The following is a 21,962-nucleotide window of genomic DNA, read 5'->3' on the forward strand; positions in this document are numbered from 1 at the left end:
GAAAGCCAGAGTAGTCATAACTTGCATTTAGCGGCTGTGGGAATTTGATACGTTCTTCACATGTTCCATATGTTAAAGCACTTGGCGAGATCTTTAGTGTGAAAGAGCTGGGGGTGGGAGAGGAGTGTGGCTAGTGGGTAGGGTAGCAACAGCTTAATCCTAAATGTTCAGCTCTGGTTCTTTCCATGTAGACCCAGAGCTAAAGATGTCCCATGACCGGGGAATTTGAATGTGCAAGTTCCTTAAACTTATGGCACAGGTGGCATTTTTTGGTGGAAATTTCTAAAGCTATTTGCATTCCTCTGGTAAGTCATACAGCATTAGCATTTCCTACGGAAATGTCCCATGTTGTCCTTTGCCAACTGGAAATTTGAGTAGGTGTTCATTTGATGTGCCAAGAGAATGAAGGGAGATGAAAACACACCACATTTTCCAATGTCCCCATACTGTGCTCCTAGTGTGGGAGGACTGGGGCCTGACTAGATTCTCTTGGAGATTCAGCTTCACAAGGAATGCTTTTCTTTAGGAGTATAATGCAATCCTGTTATTTTAAAAAATGTTTCTGAGCTGCTGGCATATTTTCACCTTATGTTAAAAATGTAGCTATCCTATGGTTATTATTCATGAATTGTAATGTGAAATGTATTAATTCATTTAACAAATATTTATTGAGGCACACTATAACATAGTGGTTAATTGCATAAGCTCTGTCCGCACCTTAGAAACTTTGACCTTGGGGCAATGACTTAATCTTTCTATGTTTAAGAAATATAAAATGGGAGATAATAGTATGCACCACAGGGATTGTTCCAAGGATTAGATGAGATTAGGCATGCAAAATACTTAATGAGTACTCAATAAATGCAAAAATAGTAACAATAATAGCAAATATTAATACTATTATGTGCTAGGCTCTGTGCTAGGGTGCTAGTGTTCCTGATATATAGAACCATACTTTACCTTTTACACATCATTTTCAATTTATATGGCCTCAAATTGTTCATCCTGATTTTGCTGGGACTCTGTTTTGCCTTTGATCTGATTCAGGTAGCTTTACTTCCAGAGGTGATAACAGGAGGCAGCGTCTTGCAGACTGGACATTATCCTGGTGACTATGTGGTCATGGTGTCCTGCCTCAAGTAGTGGTGTTTGCCTGCTGGAGCTTTCCCCACTTCTGGAGGACTGCCTGCAGTTCATGCATGAGGCCTGTAATTACAGAGCAGAATATCCAGGGCTGTGAAAACAGGCCAGTCTTGAAATTAGTTTATACATAATGGATATAAGAGGCTGTTTTTAAGTGTAACTCATTTGGTAGGTTGGCATATCTTGACTTCCTTTTTGATATGTAACTTTATTTATTTATTTATTTAACTATTATTATTTTTTTTTAGCAAGATGAGGATAGAAGCCGGGCCAATTCATTTGGTACAGCTTCTTTAGACTATAGCTCAGATTTAGCAATTTACATTCCCTAATCTCTTGGTCATTTAGCCACAGATAATTTGTCATGGTTTGTTTTAGCTGTTGTGATATTGATATTTATTATGCAAATTGTATTTCCTACATCTTATTGTTCTGCATTCTATGAATACTTAAATTATTGTAAACCTTTACACTTAATGTGGCTCGTCCTTCAATTTGATGCTTGAGCAACAGAGGGTCAGAGCGCACACGATATTCTAGAGGGGAAGAAAATAAGTAATTAAAAAGCAGACAAACAAGAGAGCTGGCTGCCTGGTTCAAAAGAAAGCAAAGGCAATTTCGGGGGGCGGGAGGGGGAGAGCGAGTCGGGAGAAGCGAGTCTCTTCGGCAAGGAGAGCCTCTCCCAGAAATACCGGAAGCTCAGAGCACCTGTTGGTCCCCAGAAGCCTTAGGAGGGACTAGGGGTATAGAGGAGGGGTGGGTGGGTTTGAACCCTGAAGGAGGAAGACGGCAGACCCTATCTTCACCTCGCCCCCTCGCCCCCTTTTCCCCCACCCTCCCCGCCTCCATACTCCACCCCGAAGCCTTGACCGAATAGATTATTTTTTGTTGAGTGTGTGTATTCTTAAATACTTAATATTACCTATGGTCACATATATTACACACACACATATATTAAAGCCAGGAAGGAAACCTTCAGCAAGCTGGGGGGCCTGAGCCGACACCCCCTAGAGCTACCTTTCCTGAGAATCTACCACGACACTGACTCGAAAATCCCAGAGCCGGACTCGGGCTTCTTTCTCCCAACTATGCCCGAGTCTACCGCTAGGTTAGCAACGCCGGACGTGCTAAACACGCATGCACTTCTCCCAGATTGTTTTGTCAATCCGGGGACCTGCGCTCTCCCTCTACAGTCCCGAACAGCCCCCGTTTCCCAAAGATCTATTCCTTCGGCGCAAGGTGAGTGATGGAAAATTGCAACGTGTGATTTTCAGGCCAGATGCACTCGGTGTATCGGGCAGGGGAACCTCCAAGGGAGATTCTCCAGTAGTCGGTCTGATACAGCGATTGCTATAAACATTCCTAATAAAGGTGTACGGGAAGCTAACCTGCCCCATTGGAGCCCAAGCCCCCACGCGCCGGGAGCCTGGGAGAGCACTTCTTCCTAGATGCCGGAGAAGCGCAAATGAATTTTAACACACATATTTGCATACGCCCCTCCCCGTGGCCCCGCCCCTAGGTGGCGCGGGCGCGCCGCCGAACGCCAGCGCCAGGGGGCGGGGTGGGGGAGGGGGGCGAGTCCTCGGAGAGCCGGGTTGGGCTGGCGGCGCTGTGATTGGTCTGTCAGGACTCCGCCTCCAGCGCATGTCATTAGCATCTCATTAGTTGTCCGCACGGGCTCCGGAGGACGCCACCGCCGCCAGTCTGAGGCAGGTGCCCGACATGGCGAGTGCAGTGTTGCCGAGCGGGTCCCAGTGTGCGGCGGCGGCGGCGGTGGCGGCGGCGGCGGCGCCTCCCGGGCTCGGACTCCGGCTTCTGCTGTTGCTCCTCTCCACCGCGGCACTGATCCCCACAGGTAGGTGTGGGCACCAGCCGGCTAGCCCCCTGAATCTCCTAAGGCACCCCAGCAGCCGTAGCCATGGAGGGGGGAAACGTTTCCATGACAACCTTCCCCCACTTCCTAAATCCGAAGCGGAGGGAGTGTCGAGAGGAAACTCAGGGCTGAGATGGAAGGGGCTGAGGGGATCGGTAATTCCCTTCTTTGCCCAGCTGTATGTGAATTAGTAGGGATAGCTGCACCCCACACCTTTCTCCCCGGCTTGGCGCGGAGTGGAGTGAGAATGGGGGGCCCAAGGGCTAGAGAATATGGGGGAAGGAGGTCAATCGAAGGCACCCTCCGAACCGTCCATACCCTCCCAAACTCGCTGTTGTCCCCGTAACTTGCAGGTCCTCGGGTCTCCCAGGGCTGCTACCACCTCTCCAGCGGGCCCCCCAATTCTCCATCCCCGAAACCTCCCCATGGCTGACTAGCAACCGCCTACAGCGTGATTTCTCACTGGTCCACAGGACATCCCTCGACTTGTCTGATGGCTCCTGCTCTCCCTTCGCTCAGCCTTTCTCTCCTGTCCCCTCAACTGCGCGCCCCTAGTGCTCCCTCCCGTCGGACCGCGGCCCCTCCGCCTGGCTGCAGGTCTCCTTGGCCCGGCTCCAGGCAGGGAAAGTTCCCTGGGCCCGGCCCCGCGGGGAGCGGTTGCTGTCGCTGCCTCTGCGGGAAGGAGCCGGGAGCCGGCTGCCTGCCTACCCCACCGCGTCCTCCGCCGCTAGTGGGGACACCGGATTTCCAGGCTGCCGGTCCTTTCGGCAGCCCGGGGGTAGTGGAGGGAGCGGTCGCGGCCTCTGCGGCCAGGCGGGCACCCTGCGGGCCTCTGGGCGCCCTCTGTGTGCCGCGCTGTCTTGGGAATTTGGCCAGGGGCGGCTCTGCACGCCCGGCGCCTTCCCCGAAGACACTGAGCACTGGGCAGGAACACGCTGTGTCGCTGCCCGTGTTCCGGGCGCGTTGGCGCGGTCGGGAAAGAAGAGGGCAGTGTTTGCTTTTGCTAACAAAAGGGAGCCGGAGCTCTTCCCCAGCGGAGAGGCCGGCGGTGCTGCACCCTGCCTGGGGTTCCCGCCACCTCCGAGCTCAGCGGCGGCGCGGTGTCCCCACGCCCCTGGGCCCCTGCAGCGGGCTCGGGGCGGGAAGCCGAGAGCGAGAGGCACGGGGCCACGGGGGAGGGGAGAGGTGCAGGAGGGAATGCAGCAAGGCTCGGCGCCTGCAAAGCCCCTCCTTGCAGCTCCGGAGCAGCAGGACCCGCGAGCAACAAGTGGCGGAGGACAGCGAGAGCTCAGCCCCCACCTGCAGAGCCCCCGGCCCGGGCGGGCGCAGGGCTGGGGCCACCGTGCCGCTCCCGGGCGCCCCTCAGCTTGGGCTGTGCCTTTTGTTTACACGCTAGAGGACACACAGTTACGTAAACACCGCAGGAGACACGCTGTAGGAAATGGGGATGTCTGGGGGGGGATGCTAGCTTTGGATTTGGGGAATGCCGGGTTGATTGCTTCCCCCTAAAACAGGCTGGCAAAGGAGCTTGGCTTGGGCAACATATTGAAGACGTATAGGGGTGGGGATCTGGCAGCAGCTTCAGTTCCAGAACTGAGGATTTTTTCTTCCATGCCACGGTCTGTCTCCGGATGTTGTTTATGTGTTTTTCCTCTGTGCATTCTTAATTTATGAGTTACGAGATAATTGGGTTCAACCGATGCCGATGTGGTTACAACTTCATTTCGGATTATGTTTCTGACTGGATGGGTTCAATAAAATGTTCCTGAAAGAGATCCCTCGTGCTACTGCATTGTAAAAAGCGCCAGTGTCAGTTAAACGTGAGCGTGAGCGTGAGTAAAGGCTCGGTAACTGGCGCATAATAGAGGCAACAATAGACTTGTATTGGCTGCAAAAAAAAAAAAAAAAAAAAAAAAAAAGAGAGAGAGAGAGAGGAGGGGAGCACTGATCGGGAATATTGCCTTTCGACTAAAAACGGGAGCCGTGCAATGCCGCTTGGCAGCAGAGTAGGATTAGATTATACCTCCTCTTTCAACCCTGTTCATTGAAGACACCTGATAGTAGCAACAGTACTACGGTATATTTGTAACTATCGCGCAGTAAGAAGTTGCCTTCCCAGCGAGGGATATATGCTGACTTAGAAAGGAGCTGTCTGGAACTCAACCGTGCATGTCAAAGCTACAAGAAAATTCTGTTGCCAGTTACCATGGAAGCAGCTTCTTGCTCTTGTGTACATCCCTGTTTGTACGCTGGTTATCAGATTGTGTTCAAATTAGGAAGTAATTGGGTTTGATTTGTAGTGAGGGGATGAGATGGTTTTCTTTAAATATTTTTTTCTCTTAATGCATTGTGTGTGTGTGTGTGTGTGTGTGTGTGTGTGTGTGTGTGTGTGTGATCAGTTTGAGAAGGGGTGTTGGTCTAGCCCCAGGTCCTAGACCACCAGGTGAGCACTGGAGGACTTTCCTTCCTTAGCCCTTAGTTTAAGCTTTCTCAGAGGCCTCCAGTTCCCACTCCCGGGGTTAGAGAAACCTGTAGGAGCTGCCTTCTAACTTCATTAGGCTTGTTTCATTTACATGCTTGCTGGGATAGTGATCTAGGGCCATTGAGCAGTAGGTTCTGGTTCTGTCTTCCCCTGTAACTGAATCCATCCATCCCCTAGAGAAAAATCTCTCAGCCCTCCTGTGGTGTTTGGATGAAATGGATGTTAATGAAATGCAGCTAAGATGGGGTTTTCTAAGCTCACTCCCATGTAAATCATGCCTGTTACATGTTAGGTGCATGCATGATGTTTCTGATCCCGAGTCTGCCAGTGGTGGGTCACCTTCCGCTTACCTTTTTCAGCATTACAGGGGATGGCTGATGGGTGGGGGTTTGTGGTAGTGCTGGAAAGCTCAGGGGCTGAGTTTTGCCTGTCTTGGCCTGTTGGGGCTTGAGTACCAGGGGATAGGGACTTTACAAAAGTACCTCCCTGCTATTGTTGCCTTTCCTTGCAGTCAAAGTGAATAACCGCAGGAGGGACTTGCACATGTCTGTGATAGCTTTGATAAAATATCCCTCATTAATGCCACTTTATATTTACAGTGTGTCACTGGAGACGCACAAGGCTTCATTTAGTGACTTGTGTGACGAGACAAGCTTGCATTATTTGCCTGGGACATTTTGGAGGAACAAGAGACCCATTGAGTAATCTTTTGAAATGAACAAATACGGAAAAAGAGGGGAATAAAAGAGGAGGCAGTTCTCTGGAACAAAGAGCTTTATTCATATGGATGTTGTACATGCTTTATCCAGTTTTCCCTAATGGCCCTCCTGGTAAAGGGGAGTAGGACCTGGGAGAAGCCAGTAAGCAGGACACTTTTGGTTCCTCTCTCACTTCCTGACTTCATATTCTTATCCGAGTTGGTCCTCAACTCCCGGACTACTCATCTCCTTCCACTCCCTCTAAAACTCCAGAAGGTAACAGGTTCCTGGGTGTAAAAGGGGTGTTTTGAAGTCCTTTCTCCTAGCTCTGAATTTCAACAGAAGAAAATTCTAGCTACCTGTCGAGATTGATGGTCATTGGAGGATATATTGGTTGAAGGGAAAGAGATGCCATTTTTCTATGATGTGTCAAGAAATGGTTGATAGTGAATGCCAGATTGGTAAGATGTCTTGTAATTATAAATATTAGCCTGACTTTATTTTCAAAGAAATACTGTAAAAACTAAAATCCAAAGTTTTCATTGTTGTTAATGATGCTTTTGGAGTTTTTAGTGTCTTTTGCACACTTGGTACATTTTGGCCCCATGCGAAAGTAAAATAGTATTTCTTGGCCTATATTGCTAATGATTTTTAGGCTTTCAAAAATTGATAATATTGCTGTAAATATAAACTGTCTCATTCTGTGGTTTTCTGTATGTGACATTTTAATGCCTAATCAGCCACTTAGAATTTACATTTTAAAAATGGTTTTGTGTGTGTGTGTGTGTGTGTGTGTGTGTGTGTGTGTGTATTTAACAAAAGGCCCATTTTGAATCTCTTAAATTGGGCCACACTAATCGATGCTATGATTTGAATGAAAATTTACCAGCATATGAAGAAAATTTAAAAGAAATAAATCCAAAGGACTCAAATGCTATATCTCTTTCTTGGGAAGAATGGTAGTGACCATTATGCTGGGCATTTTAAACTGAAAATCTAGCACAGAAAGGAGAAATCACACAGCGACATCTGTTGCAGAATTGAAAATTTGCTACTTTGAATTGGAAGCAATTAGTCCCATATAAGCACCTAATGGTATCAGTTACTGTGTGTGTAAGTATATGCATGTGTGTACTCTTACAAATATGTATGTATATGCACACAGAGACACACAATGCAATTTTCGTGGTCCCATTTAAAAAGTATTTAAAAGAAAATGTACCATTTTAGCACCCAAGCTCTTTTTCTTAATGTACCTGTTGAGGAATTAGAAATTCTTATGATCATGGAATTTTTGAAAGGGGAAGAATATTAGAAATCATTTGGTGAAACCCCCATTATTTTGCAGTGAGGCAGCCGAAGCCAGAGAAGGAAGGACCTTACTTACTTGAACTGAAGCTAAGTTAGCTGTGCATCCTAGATGGGGAGCAGGTCCAGGACCCTTGATGTCCAGCCAGTGAACCTTCTGTCCTACCTCCCAGCAGGGATGCCCTGTGAGGGATATGGATCATGGGTAGACAATATCTTGGCTAGAAATAGTTTGTATTCTGAAGGCAGCAAGATTAATTGTTGTTCTAGGTAATAAACCCATGGATCAGAGGAGTGACCTCTTGGAAAAAAGGACCTGTTCTTGGTAAAGTTGTCTTTGGTGTTGACAAATGATTCTGAAACCTCTGGACTTTATTTGGCAGCCACAACATGAATATCATCCAAAGCACCTTCATAGGTGAGAGCTCCGGATTTGTGTTGCTGTAATAAGTCAAGTGCATGAAAACTACGTTTCAGAAGCCTCAGCTTTAGATTTTTAAGCTTTTGATTTGCTCTTTGCAGGACCAATATTAACAGTAGAACTCTTTCCACATAACTAAGGAAAAAAAGGAAGGGTCCTGAAGTCAAGAACAAGAACACATCTTGATTTTCTTACCAGGTCCTCATCCCCTTTCATTAAGCACAGAAAAAGCTGAGTATAATTTGTTTCTTTTTAAAGAAAAAAAATATTTTATTTTTGCAAGATGACTATTATTTTACATTGATTATATTTTCTTTATTTTTCCATTTTATTATGAAAATTTTCAAATATGTACAAAAGCAGAAAGAATGCCTTAATTGACCCTGTGTATAAATCACCCAGTTCAGTAATTTTATCCACCCATGGTCAATGCATCCTCTGTACACTTCCACCGCTTCCCAGGTTATTTCAGACAAATCCTGGACATCCTACCATTTCTTCTGTAATTTACTTTAGAACGAATCTCTGTAAGATACAGTACCCTTTCCCCCCCATTCTCATAATCACAGTATCACTAGTTGAACATGTACATCTTCTCAACTGGTGTACAGAATTTTTGCCCCTAGCCTTGCTTTACTGAGGAAGTGAAAGAGTGAAAGCTTGTTATGATGGGTAAAAAGCAGAGGCAGAAACCAGAGAAGCCAGAGCGTGATTAGTGCCTGCACTGAGAAGACCTTTTCGTGTGGTTTGGTTTATTTTGAGCAGGGTTTTGTTTGGACTGGATAAGATGAGTTTTATTGTTGTGTAAATATGGTTGTGTAAATATGCAGTAATTGTAGCTAATCCTTCAACTGTGGCGTGCTATGGAAAGCACCCATGATGAGATTGACCATTTCCAGTTGTTCTGCCAACGAATGCGCTCCATCTGAGGACTTCTGTAGGAAAGGCAATTTTAGTTTGATGGCTGTGAGATAGATACCTCATATATATATATATGTATATATATTTATCTCTAAATGCCTCCATGGTATATAAATGCCTTTGCATTTTTTGAATATAGGACTTAAAAGAAAAAAAAATTCCTTTCCCCATTTTTAACTGGCTTGGTGCTCATTTCAGCCTATATTCTGTAACTGATCACAAAATGTCTTCTGCGCTGTGGGAAACCCATACAACAAGTTTTAAGTAGTTGGGCCTTATTTTTGTAGGATAGGGTCACAGGATAGGGAGAGAAAATGTTGCTATTTTTACATCTCAATATTTGTTCCACTGACTTAAAATATGAATTTATAATTTTAGCTAGAAATGTTGAAATGTTTCAGTGTTAATTTCTGAACTTCTTTGTTTTTTTTTGGAAAATAGCTTGGTTCCATTTTCCAAGGTCCTGAAATGTGAGGTCGTGTGTGTGTGTGTGTGTGTGTGTGTGTGTGTGTGTATTAAGAGGTTCTTTCTCAGATATATTTAATGTGGACTATAAATCTGAAGCATTTGGTTTTTTGGTTTCCAGCCAAACAAGCAATTACACATGAGATGATTTTGAGGGATCTGAGCAGCCCTCGCCAGGTGAAAACCCGCTTCCTGCGCCCCTCTTCTGAGCTGGCTACAGAACAGGAAAAGCACAAAGGAATGCCTACATTCACCGTTTGGGGAGCGCCACCAAAATCGAATAAACAGCCTTTGTTTGGAAACCATCAATGAAGCAAGGAACCCACTGGAATGTTTGTAATTACAAGTGGCACCTCCTTGTTTAAATTTCAGAAGCCACAGTTTCTTTTTCAGAGATTTAAATTGAAGGCTCTAGCCAACAGCTGCTGTTGTGGTTAATGGGCAGTTTCTCTTTGAAGATCTTCCAGTGCTGGTTTTCAAAAGCTTTAGTGCAGTTGGCCTTGAGCTAGGGTTCGAAGAAAAGGAGATGGAGGTATTTGTATACATGCACAGCAAAAGTGATGTGTGGCCGTTATTATTACTCAAAAGAGAAACTTGTCCGGAAGGTTGCGAGCAAGCAGGCACTAAGAAAATCTGTTATGACTGACAGGTATCTTGAATCTCTCAAGAGTTGTGGGGTGGGGAACATTTTTTCTTTTAGTAGGTGTTTTACTGGAATATAGTCATTTGACCCAACATTTTGATCTAGATATTTCAGAAATGTTAAATAGGCTTGAAATGAAAGAGCTGTGATAGATATTGAAATGCTACTCAGTGTTTGAAGTTGATATTCCAGTGACATGGACTTTTAAAAATGCCTAGAATAAGTATCTTGCTCTTGGCAGTGTTCCTTGATAAGGTAGTCACTCTAATTCCTCTTCAGCTACCCAATACTGGACTGCAGTGTCAAGTTGGAATTAAGTTATGAGGTCCCTGAGGGGGCAGGGAGGAATCTGCCTAAAGACAAAGGGTTCACCTGCCCCACATCTCCCCTTGTCGGTACCATATCTCCACTTGGCCTGGGTTAACCTAAAAGTTAACATGTCAAAATGAACCTTTCGTCTTTTCTGTCATAGGTGTCAACTTTTCTCAAAATCAACATTATTGTATATGACACCATTGTCATCCTGGTCTCTAAGGCCCCTAAATTTGGAGTCTTTTTTTCCCTTCTTAGCTTTCACTCTTGGACTGAAATAAAATGGGCTGATTGTTTCTCTGACATTCTCTGGAAGCCTCATCGTCCTCCCTCTCCAAACCATGTTTTACTAGCAGAAGCTGCCTAGCCAATTCCATTGACCCAAGCCTCTGCCAGTCAGAATATATTTCTACCTACCACAATTCTAATTCTTTTCTGGACAGGATCACGACCAGTCCCTTTCAGAAAAACCTAATCTCAAATTCTTGCTTCTTGCATGAGACTCAAAATCCACACTGTTTTGTCTTTAGGTTGTTCTTTCCTCAGTCGCTCTCTCACTCCCTCTCTAATTGCCCTCATTTCTTATTTTCAGCCAAATCCTGATGGGACTGGACGACTGATGATTCTCCATTGAAACCGAGGAAGAAAGTGGTTCCACTGATCAGGCTTCAGCTGGTTGCCTTTGCATAAAACTGCTCTCTTATCTGTTTTTCTCTTAACTGTTTTGGTTTATAGATATAGGACAGCTGATTCTCCTTGCCTACCTTGAGAATAAACATCTTCCCTTCGTGTCTTTCAGTTTAACTAACACATGCTTATCTAAAATATACCTCAACATCTGCATTTCTTTTTCTGCTTTGCAGGTGTATGCAGGAGTTTGTTTCTTTACAGTAAGACAAAGTGTGGATAGTATGGCCATTGTTTTCATGAAAATTTAAAACTTTGGAATGCTGAAAGTGTATTGCACCTATTTGGTGGTCCATGTTTAAATAAGGACAAATTACAGGCTGGCAAAGTAAGACTTTCAGACAAAAAAGTAAGCCCTTTAGGAGTAGGAAGACTTCACAAGGTCAGTTAGAGGGACTCATCTGGAGCTGCTAAGTGAGATCAGCCCCGGTGAAGATGATCCAAAATATACCACCTTAGAAGTGTGTTCATTGCTCGTGTTTTGTATATCTATTTACTAACAAGTACCTATCTGGGGAGCCAGAAGGGAAGTGTGCTAAAACCCAGGCCTTTATTAGCAAGCGTTTTCAAATAGTTTGGACTTTGGGAGCAGTGCTTCCTAACTAAACAGTCTTTGCCAGCATCATGGCTGATCGCATTTTAGATGATAGCATTGTGGGTGAATTGTCACTAGCTTAAGAAAAAAATGAAACCTTTGTTTTTCAGTCTAACTGTTGAATTTGTTATCTTAAGGATCTTTTTAAAGCCTTTATCCGGTAATAATATCTGCCGCAGTTCTTCCCTTATCCTTGTCTGGCATCCTTCCTCTGCAGAGTTCAGTTTTTGATAGTAGAAGGTTATGTAGCACGATAATTCAGTGAAAGGAAAACTTGATTATCATGGAGTATTTTGGGACATTCTTGGAGAAAAGGTTGTATGTCAAAATGCGGTATGTATTTGGCTTTTTGCTGAATGTGCCTGTGGTTTAAGCCAAACCACCCAGACCTTACAACAAGTCATCCACTTGATTCTCTCTTCTGCATAGGAAAGGAACATTGTTTCATTTCTCTTGCAGAAACCCTTACTTAAACAATGAAAACTTCAAATATAGGGAGAGAAAAACCCAAGTTAATTTACTACTAAATTACTGCTCAAATGGTTTTATCTCTTAAAAGGTTCAAGTAGCGATTAGCTTAAGTGACACTGAACTTCACTTTTTCTTGTGCATATCTTGTGAGCAGGCATCATTGTGAAGAGTCCTGTTTCCTTTCTTTTTTTTGGTTAGTAATCACATGAATGTTAGTTGCTGTTCCTTTCCTTTTTCTGATGCAAATCTCTCTATCTTTGGGGGAGGTTGGCCAGCAGAATACCCAGTTTAGGTTACAAAATGGTAAAACCTAGTGCTTTACTCATGTGTTAGAAACAGCAAAAACAACCTACCTTACAGTGTTATAGTATATATGGCTTTTATGAAAACAGATGCTACTTGGTAATAGGTGTTATGTTTCTGGCTGCTACTGCTACTGATTCCCTCACATGTTTGGGAACACTGAAAAATACTATGCTGAAAGGGTTAATGCAAGATGAACTTAACTGTCTCTAAGGTGAAACTGAAGAACAACCTGGAGTTCAATGTTTTTTGGAAATAAATGGAATCATCCAGTACCCTGGAGAAACTGACAGTGATTATAATCTCAAATTTCTGGGCCTTTTAATATGGGGAGGACTATTATTTTACCTAACCTCCTATATTTTATATACTATATTTAAATAAAGAACTTGTATTTCTGTAACTAACCCGTAAGACACTTGGTAGAAAAAATGAGGATTTGAAAATGATTTTTAAATTGAGTATCTGCTTTTATATCAGGGACTTTGTTAGGTGCATTCATAGTTGGGTTGGTTGATCCCTGTCTTCCACAAGATTACAGTCTACCGGGGGTGCCAAAAAAATGTATACAAGTGGACACATTGGTCAATGTTGCTCAAGCAGTAGTTTGCCATTATCAGAAGTGTCTACCACGTTGAGCACCTCTTGTAATTGCAGAAGTCAAACGTGACTTGTATTCATCTTTTGTTATTGGTATGTATTGTGTATTACAATTTTAATACAGTTTTCCATTCTTAAAATGTGTATACATGTTTTTGGCACGCTCTGTATTTTCAATTTTTATTTTGAAAATTTGAAAACCACAGGATAGTCGAAAGAAAAATACAATGAATGCTTGTATATTTCTTCCCTAATTTGAACTTAACATTTTGCCCATTTGCTTTATCTCTAGCTGTCTCCATAAAATTTACATAAATAATTTTTGTCTGAACCATGTGAAAACAAGTTGCAGGCATAGTGAGTGACACTTCACACTTGAATACTTTGGCTCTTAACTCCCGAGAATAAGGGCATTTACCTTACACAACTTCAGTACCATTATTACATTGAAGAAATTTAACATTGATTCAGTAATATCTAATCCATATTGAAATTTCCATAGTTGTCCCATTAATATCCTTTATGTTTCTTTGTCCTCCTTGATCTAGAATCCATCAACTCACACACTGGATTTGGTTTTCATGTCTCTTTCAAGCTAGACCTGTTCCCCTGTTCCCCATCTTTTCTTTTAAGGTGGTTTGTTGTTGTTTTTTAAAGGAGGAGGATTGTAATGGTGTTGACATTTTGATGAGTTCAGACCTGCTGTTTTACAGAATGTCCCACAGTTCTACAGATTGTTGGATTGTTTCCTCATCGTTTGATTTGGATTACAATCCTAGTTTAGAACACTGTATACCTGATGTTGCTATCTTCTTATAGCATCACATTAAAAGGGACCAGTTTTATTGGTGATGGTAAGTTTGATCCCTAGATTAACAATATAAATTTAAGTTTAGTTACTTATTTTACATGGATTTACAGATTTCTCTATTTACATTCCTTTGTAATTAATACGTAATTTGTGGGATATTTTGAGACTGAAGATCCTGTTCTCTAACAACACTTTCACCTAGTATTTTTAGCAGCATTGATAAACTTTGTCTGAATCAAATACTACATTGGTGGTTAGAAAATTGTGATTTTTCTAATTCTATTATTCCCCTGCATTGGGTGGTGGCATTCTTGCATAAAAAAGAGCTTGTCTTTCCTCCTCCTCTCCTTTTCCTTTTTTTTTTTTTTTTTTTTAATCACAATGGACTGGTGGATTAAAAATTTCAGTGTGCTGTATTTCATTACCGTCAAATTTCACCAATGGGAACCCCAAATTTCACCAATGGGAACCCCTTTAGTCTGTATCCTTTTGATGTATCTCTATTAATTTTTGAGTGCTTTCTTATTTTATGTCACAAGAAGTTGTCTAAGCTCACCTAATATTTTTCTTGCCCCAGCCCTGGAATCAGCTATTTCTAGAAGATGTCCTTGTTCCTTTTAGTGGGGCCGTGCTACTTAGATACCAAAGAGGTGTGCTCATTGCTACTGATTTCTCCTTTCAGGAGACAGAACTAGGATGGATATATATATATAGTTATAGATATAGATATAGATATAGATATCTACATATCTATATCTCTATATATAATTTAACATTTATTACAAATAAATTTATTATTTCTATATAAATTTATATATTTTTTATTTACATTTGTTGATTTAAATCATGAGTTCATGATTTGCCTTCAGTCTAATACTGCAAGGTTCTTTTTCTCCTCTTATTCCTTATTTGTTTCTTTATTCTCCCATGGTGAGAACCTGGTTTCCCAGCCACACCAATGTATTATAATTAATACGGAATAGTATGGAATTACTCCATCAAGACCACTGTAGACAACAAATCTACCACACAAAGCTCAAGATTTTTTACCTTTTTTTGGCCTATTTATTATTATTTTAAAATTATTTATTTTTTCCAGTTACAGTTGACATTCAATATTATTTTATATTAGTTTCAGGTGTACAACATAGTGGTTATACATTTACATAATTTATGCAGTGATCCCCCAATTAGTGTAATATCCACCTGGACCTATACAGAAAGTGCCACATAAATGTATACACATTTTAAAAAAGGAAAACTGCATTAAAATTGTAATACTCAATATATACAGATAACAAGAGATGAATGCAAGTCATGTTTGACTTCTGCAATTACAAGAGGTGCTCAAAGTGGTTACCATCGGTGTCCAGACACTTCTGATTATGGTGAACTATTGCTTGAGCAACGTTGACCAGTTTCCAATTGTATACATTTTTTTGGCACCCCCTCCCACTATTTTTTCCAGATTGTCCAATTTGTTGGTATAGACCGTATTTTGCTGTGTATAATGCACACCCATGTTTTGGCCCAAACATTGAGGGAAAATAATCTTGTTTTAATTTTTTAATTCACATTTTTATTTGTTTACATTTGGGTACTTTTTTTTGTATTATAAAGGAATTTTAGCATTGATTTTTTTTTTAGCATATTATTGTACAAGAACTTTTTATGTAACAAATAATTACAAAACACAAGAATGCAGATACAAGGTGCAAGAAATTTTATGTATCGGTAACAAATTTATGATATTCACTCATCGTAGAAGGCTAAGAACTTTGTTGTTGCAAGTTTGTTGTAAGTTCAACAAAACCGATTGTAGTATTCCTGGGTATTATTTTGCATATGGATATCGTTATTGATTTCTAGAGTTAACTCATGAGCATAAGTAAAAGAATTAAAAACATTTATATAGGTACGGGATTAGAACTACGTATCCATGTATAATATGCATCCTTATTTTTCCTTCACAAATTTGGGCAAAAAAGTACACATTATACATGGCAAAATATGGTAATTGTTCATAATATTTTCTTATAAACTTGTGTATTTTTGTGGTGTCAATTGTCACTTCTTTCACTTCTGATTTTATTTATTTGGGTCCTCTCTTTTTTTCTTGATGAATCTGGTTAAAGATTTATCAATTTTGTTTATCTTTTCAAAGAACCAGCTCTTGATTTCATTGATAGTTTGTAGTTTTTTAGACTCTATTTTGTTTATTTCTGCTCTGTTCTTTAATAGTTCCTTCCTTCACTCACTTTGGGCTTTGTTTGCTGTTCTTTTTCTAGATCCTTTAAGTATAAGGTTAGATTGTTGAGATTTTTTCTTGTTTCTTGGGGTAAGCCTGTATTGCTATGAATTTTCCATTTAGTACTGTTTTTGCTGTGTCCCATAGATTTTTGTTCATTGTGTTTTCATTTTCATTTGTCTCAATGTAGCTTTTGATTTCTTCCTTTGTCTCATTATTAACCCATTCACTGTTCAATAGCTTGTTGTTTAGCCTCCATGTATTGGTGTGTTTTTTAGTTTTTTCCTTGTAATTGATTTATAGTTTCATGCCATTGAAATGTGGTCAGAGAAGATGCTTGATATGAATTTAATTTTCTTAAATTTATTGAGACTTTTTGGTGGCCTAACATGTGGTTAAGTCCATTTGGTCTAGTGTGTCATTTAAGGCCTCTGTTTCCTCATTGATTTTCTGTCTGGAAGATCTGTCCATTGGTGTCAGTGGGGTGTTGAAGTCCCCTATTATGATGGTATTAGTGTTCATCTCTCCCTTTATATCAGTCAATATTTGCTTTACATATTTAGGTGCTCCTATGTTAGATGCATAGACGTTTAATGGGGTATATCCTCTTGTTGGATTGATCCTTTTATCATTATGTAATGTCTCTATATGTCTCCAGTTGTAGCCTTTATTTTAAAGTCTGTTTTGTCTGGTATAAGTAGTGCTATCCCAGCTGTTTTTCTTCATTTCCATTCACATAAAATATTTTTTTCTATCCCTTTACTTTCAGGCTGTGTGTGTCTTTTGATCTGAAGTGGGTCTCTTGTATATGTCATATGTGTGTGTCTTGTTTTTTAATCTGTTCAGCTTCAGCTACCCTATGTCTTTTTTTTTTTTTTTTTTTTTTTCAATTGGGGAATATTTGGGAATAGTGTGTTTCTCCAGGGCCCATCAGCTCCAAGTCATTGTCCTTCAATCTAGTTGTGAAGGGCGCAGCTCAGCTACAAGTCCTGTCGCCGTTTTCAGTCTTTAGTTGCAGGGGGCACAGCCCACCATCCCATGTGGGAATTGAACCAGCAACCGTGTTGTTGAGAGCTTGTGCTTTAACCAACTGAGCGATCCAGCCACCCCTCCGGCAGCTCAGTGGCAGCTTGTCTTCAATCTCGTTGTGGAGGACGCAGCTTACTGGCCCATATGGGAATCGAACCGGCAACCCTGTTGTTCAGAGCTCGTGCTCTAACCAACTGAGCCATCCAGCCACTCGACCCTATGTCTTTTGATTGGAGCATTTTATCCATTTATATTTAAAGTGATTATTGGTAGATACATAGTTATTTTCATTTTATTATTCATATTTATGTTCTGTTTTTTTCCCCTTCTTTTTCAAGAAGTCCCTTTAATATTTTTTGTAAAACTGGTTTGGTGTTGATTAATTTCTTTAGCATTTTCTTGTCTGGAAAGTTCTTTATTCCTCCAATTTTAAATGATAGACTTGCTGGGTAGAATAGTCTTGGTTGTAGGTCCTTGCTTGTCATTACTTTGAATACTTTGTGCCAATCACTTCTGGCCTGCAAAGTTTCTGTTGAGAAATCATCTGACAATTTTATGGGAGCTCCCTTGTAAGTAACTAGTTGCCTTTCTCTTGCGATTTTAGGATTCTCTCTTTGTCTTAACCTTTGCGATTTTAATTATGATGTGTTTTGGTGTGGGCCTGTTTGGGTTCATCTTCTTTGGGACTCTCTGCACTTCCTGGACTTGTATGTCTATTTCCTTTCTCAGGTTAGGAAAATTTTCAGTCACTATTTCTTCAAATAGTTCCTCAATCCCTTGCTTTCTCTCATCTCCCTCTGGTACCCCTATGATGTGAATGTTGTTACGCTTGATGTTGTCTTAGCAGTCTCTTAAAATATCCTCATTTTTTTCACATTCTTTTTCCTTTTTGATCTTTTGATTGGGTGGTTTCTGCCACCTTGTCTTCCACATCACTGATTCAATCCTTGATTCATCTAGTCGACTAGTGATTCCTTTTAGTGTATTCTTCATCTCATTTATTCTTCATTTGTGACTGTTTCTTTTTTAAAAAGTTCTATATCCCTTTTTATGCTTACTATCGTTTTGTTGAAGTTTTCACTAAGTTCATTGAGCATTTTCACAACCAGTGTTTTGAACTCTCTATCTGATTGGTTGCTTGCCTTATTTTCGTTTAGTTCTTTTTCTGGAGTTCTCTCCTGTTCGTTCATTTGGGATATATTTCTTTGATTCCTCATTTTGCCTGCCTTTCTATGTTTGTCTCTATGTATTAGGTAGATCTGCTATATTTCCAAATCTTGGCTGGGTGGCCTTATGTAGTAGGTGCTCCGTGGGGCCCAGTGGCAGCCTCCCTGATTTTTCTAGGTTTTCCAGGAGTGTCCCTTATGTGGGTTGATGGCTATTAGTATGTCAGTGGATAGGATTGACCCTAAGGCTGACTGGCTGTGGCATTTGGCCATTTCCACAGCATATGGGCTGTTGTATGGGGGAGCGCACCCTGTAGAGTGAAATTCGCCCCAGCATGCTCTGGGACCTGCTGAGATCACTCTTTGGGTATGCCACTTTTGGGGCTATTGGGGTGGTGCTCTGCTGAAGTCGACCTTCAGGTATGTTGGTTCTTGTTCTTCTTGTGAGCTGCTCTGGCACAGGTACAGGTCAGCCACTGCCTGTGACTGCCAAGGACTACATGGTAGGAACTACAAAGTAATCCATGGTTGGTCACTCCCTGTGCTGGAACTGGAGGAGTGTGGGAGAGGCAATGATGTGAACTGAGGATTCCTGCCACCAGTACCGGGCGTTGGATAGCTTTACAAAAAGCCAGGACATCCTGAGACCTGTTGTCGCCTCCAGGCTCCCCTAAGGCTCATCTGCTGATAGGGCCTCGTGTGGTTTGTGAGTTGGGTAAAGCAAGGTATCAGGGAGTTACCAAGGTGGGATGAGTGGGTTCACTAGGTTAATGTAGATTTTGCTTTGGTTGCTGAGTTTGGAGCTACTCAGCAAAAGTCTCAGCGCACACTGAGGCCAGCTGCTGCCTGCTTGGGGCCCACTAACCCTGGAGAGTTGTCCAAAAAAAGTGCAACGTGTGTCGGCCTGGCTGCTGACTACAAAGTGCCTCTGGCTTTGCGTGTGTTGGGTGGTGTGGGGTCCCAGGGAGTCGTCAGGATGTAGTGAGCAGAGTTCACCAGGCTAATACAGATTCCGATTTAGCTGTGTGAGGGAGGGCTCAACAGAGGAAAGATAGAGCCCCACTCTGACTACACAGAAGGTTCTACACTGGGAAAATGGCTACTTTCCCTCCAGTCCTCACTGTGAAGCCATACAACTCAGTCTTTCCCCGTATCTCTCTGACATCTCCAGAGTCACTGTCCCTCTGCTGGAGCCCAGGCCAAGTGCCTGTGAGTGAGTATGTATGTGGGCCCGTTAAGAGGAAATTTGGGTTTTTTTGCAGCCTTCTGTTTCACCCAGGTCAGAATCCCCGTTGTTTTTCCTAGCCATATGTTGTGAGGGCTCCTCTTCCCGGCACTGGAACTTTAGTCTGGGGAAACCGGTGTGGGTCTTGGGTCCCTTGCTCCTCCAGGTTGGACCTCTGAGGCTTATATATCCCTCCCGATTCTGAACCATCACATGCAAGTGCAGGGCTGGCCCATTACGTATGTCAACCCCTCCACCGGTCTCCATGTGGCTTCTTATTTATATCCTTAGTTACAAGATTACTGTTCAACTGGAGTTCAGATAGTTCTCTGGGTTGACTATTCTATAATTTAGTTTTAAGTGTAATGTGGTCACCAGGGAAGGCAAGCACAGTGTTTATCTGATTCACCATCTTGGATCCTCCTCATACTTCCTTTTTTGCCTATTTTAAATAGATCCCACTGATGGTAGACAGAGTACTGTGTTCATAAGTTCACAAATATCCAGCTCAAAAATCAAAACTATATAAAGGCGTCTTCCTTCTTGTACTTTCTGGCTCATTCCCATCCACCTCCTATAATAGCCAATTGTATTCCTTTTTCATACATCATTTTTATTTGTCATTTTGAAAAAATAATAGGTAGTGTTGTTTCTTTTTTTTTCCTCCTTTCCACAAGATGTGTTAATATTTGCCTATACTCTGTCTTCTTACTAGAGAAATCCTGGGTTCTCATATTTATGTTGATGATTTGCCCCCATTTGGCTTTCTTTTTCTTTCTTTTTTTTTTTTACTGCCTTCATATTTCTTTCATTTCTTCATTCTGTGGTAATAGTTCTATTTGGGCAGTTGGAAAAATTCTGTATCCGTTTTTTCATTTAACTCAGCAAATTACTTGCAAGAAAATAGGGACTACTTCTTTCCATATAATGCAAAGTGTGTCTTTAATGTTTAATAACTATACCTTATTTTGCTTCTCATCAGTCATATTTTATCCTCTCTATATCCGCTAAACTGTCAAATCTGTGGTTCAAGCCCCAATGACCCAATTCTTCCCACCTTTTAAAAAAATTGTGGTGTGCTCATTTACTATAAAGTACCCAGCCTTTTGCATCTAAACCTCAGACCATGTTCTGAAACTGCCTATTGGACATTTCAATCTAGATGTCCTACAGTTATCTCAAGTAATATTAATGACAAAATAATAACTATCATTTATTTAGTATCTTCATTCATGAACTCATTTAATCCCCACTGTCATCCTATGAGTAGTTCCCTGTCTTGCTTCATTTTACAGATGAGGAAGCTGAGAGGATGATAGGTCCCTTGTCCAAGAAGCACAAATAATAAGGGGCAGAACCAGGTCTATCTTCAAAACCCATAGTTTTAAACACTTAAATATATTGTCCTAAAATTCCAGGTATCTAAAACTGAACTTAACATCTTTTCTCCCCAAACATCTCTCTAGCCTTTATTTATTATTATCCTTTATTATTATTATTTATTACCATTTATTATCATTGACCCAATAAATAAATCTGGGGGACATCTAAGAGTCCTTCCTCCTTCGCTATCCTTTACCCCTCTATTAGTTATTAAGTCCTGTCTGTCTCTTGCGTTCACTCCTATCTGTTTCACCACCACTTAGTTTCCTCATATTCTCATTTATAGATGATGAAAAGCAGATTTAAACTGATATTACAGGCCCTTAATTGGTCCATTTACCTCTAGTTTCATCCCTTGTAATGCATCCTTAACACTGCTTCTAGATAGATGTGTTTAACATACATATTAGATTGTCACTTTGTTGTTTGAAATCTATGTGTTTTCTTGGCACCTTAAAGACGAAGCCTGCACTGTTTCATCAGGGCCTGTATTGCCTTTCATCACCTGACTTTTGTCTTCCTCTGAAGCTCAGCTTTGCCAGCTGTATACCATGATCTTGCTTTAGGTGCTACACAACTGTGTTCTTTACTAAAGTAAACGTGTCCTAGATATGTCATGCTGTCTCAGGCCTCTCTGCTTTTTATATGTTACCACCTCCTCCTGAAACACCTTTATCTATATGGCTGATTCCTACATGTTCTTTGATTTCTAACTCAAGTACCAGTTCCTCAAAGAAATGTCCATGACCTTTCAGGTTGGTTAGGTGCCTTTTCTTTGGGCCCTTCTGTACTTTTCCTGACTTTTCTTCTTCCTTCCTGTCAAGCACGCTTCTCCGAATTGCCCTGAGTTCCTTGTGTATTTCACCTGAATACCTGTGTGTTTCATATTTTTCCAGCTTGTTTCCACCAACAGAAATGTCTCACACTCTGGTCTTCCATGACAGCATGTTTAAAGACCCAAGTCTAGTGTTTCTTTTTCAAATATTACATGATTTCCGTACTGAATATAGTGTTTTCCTCTCAACTTCCATTACAGTTTCTCTAGCCATTCAATGACATTTAATGCCTTCTTAATACATGCTGACATTTGTCCATGGATATATGTCTCCTAGCCTGTCTACAAGAGGGAGTATTTTTTACTCATCTTTGTTTCCGTAACAGCGTAGAGCGCAATGCCA

At 41.5% G+C, this 21,962-nt stretch overlaps 1 protein-coding gene across 7 annotated transcripts in view; it reads left to right on the forward strand.

Annotated features, from left to right (window-relative positions):
• Positions 1-2,827: 2,827 nt before the first annotated feature.
• The window catches only part of CADM1 (cell adhesion molecule 1), a 339,012-nt gene continuing 319,877 nt past the window's right edge, over positions 2,828-21,962 (forward strand). For 4 of the 7 annotated variants that reach the window (XM_019715453.3, XM_019715454.3, XM_019715455.3 and 1 more), the window contains exon 1: positions 2,829-2,998. In XM_019715453.3, the coding sequence (XP_019571012.3) occupies positions 2,866-2,998 (133 nt within the window). In that variant the 5' untranslated portion in view covers positions 2,829-2,865. Of the gene's footprint in view, positions 2,999-21,962 lie in introns of all 7 variants that reach the window. The other 3 variants (XM_019715457.3, XM_019715459.3, XM_074335447.2) reach the window with 2 other exon arrangements.

Source organism: Rhinolophus sinicus, chromosome 14 (genome assembly GCF_057876585.1).
Source record: "Rhinolophus sinicus isolate RSI-liver-muscle chromosome 14, RSI-T2T, whole genome shotgun sequence".
Lineage (NCBI taxonomy): Eukaryota > Metazoa > Chordata > Mammalia > Chiroptera > Rhinolophidae > Rhinolophus > Rhinolophus sinicus.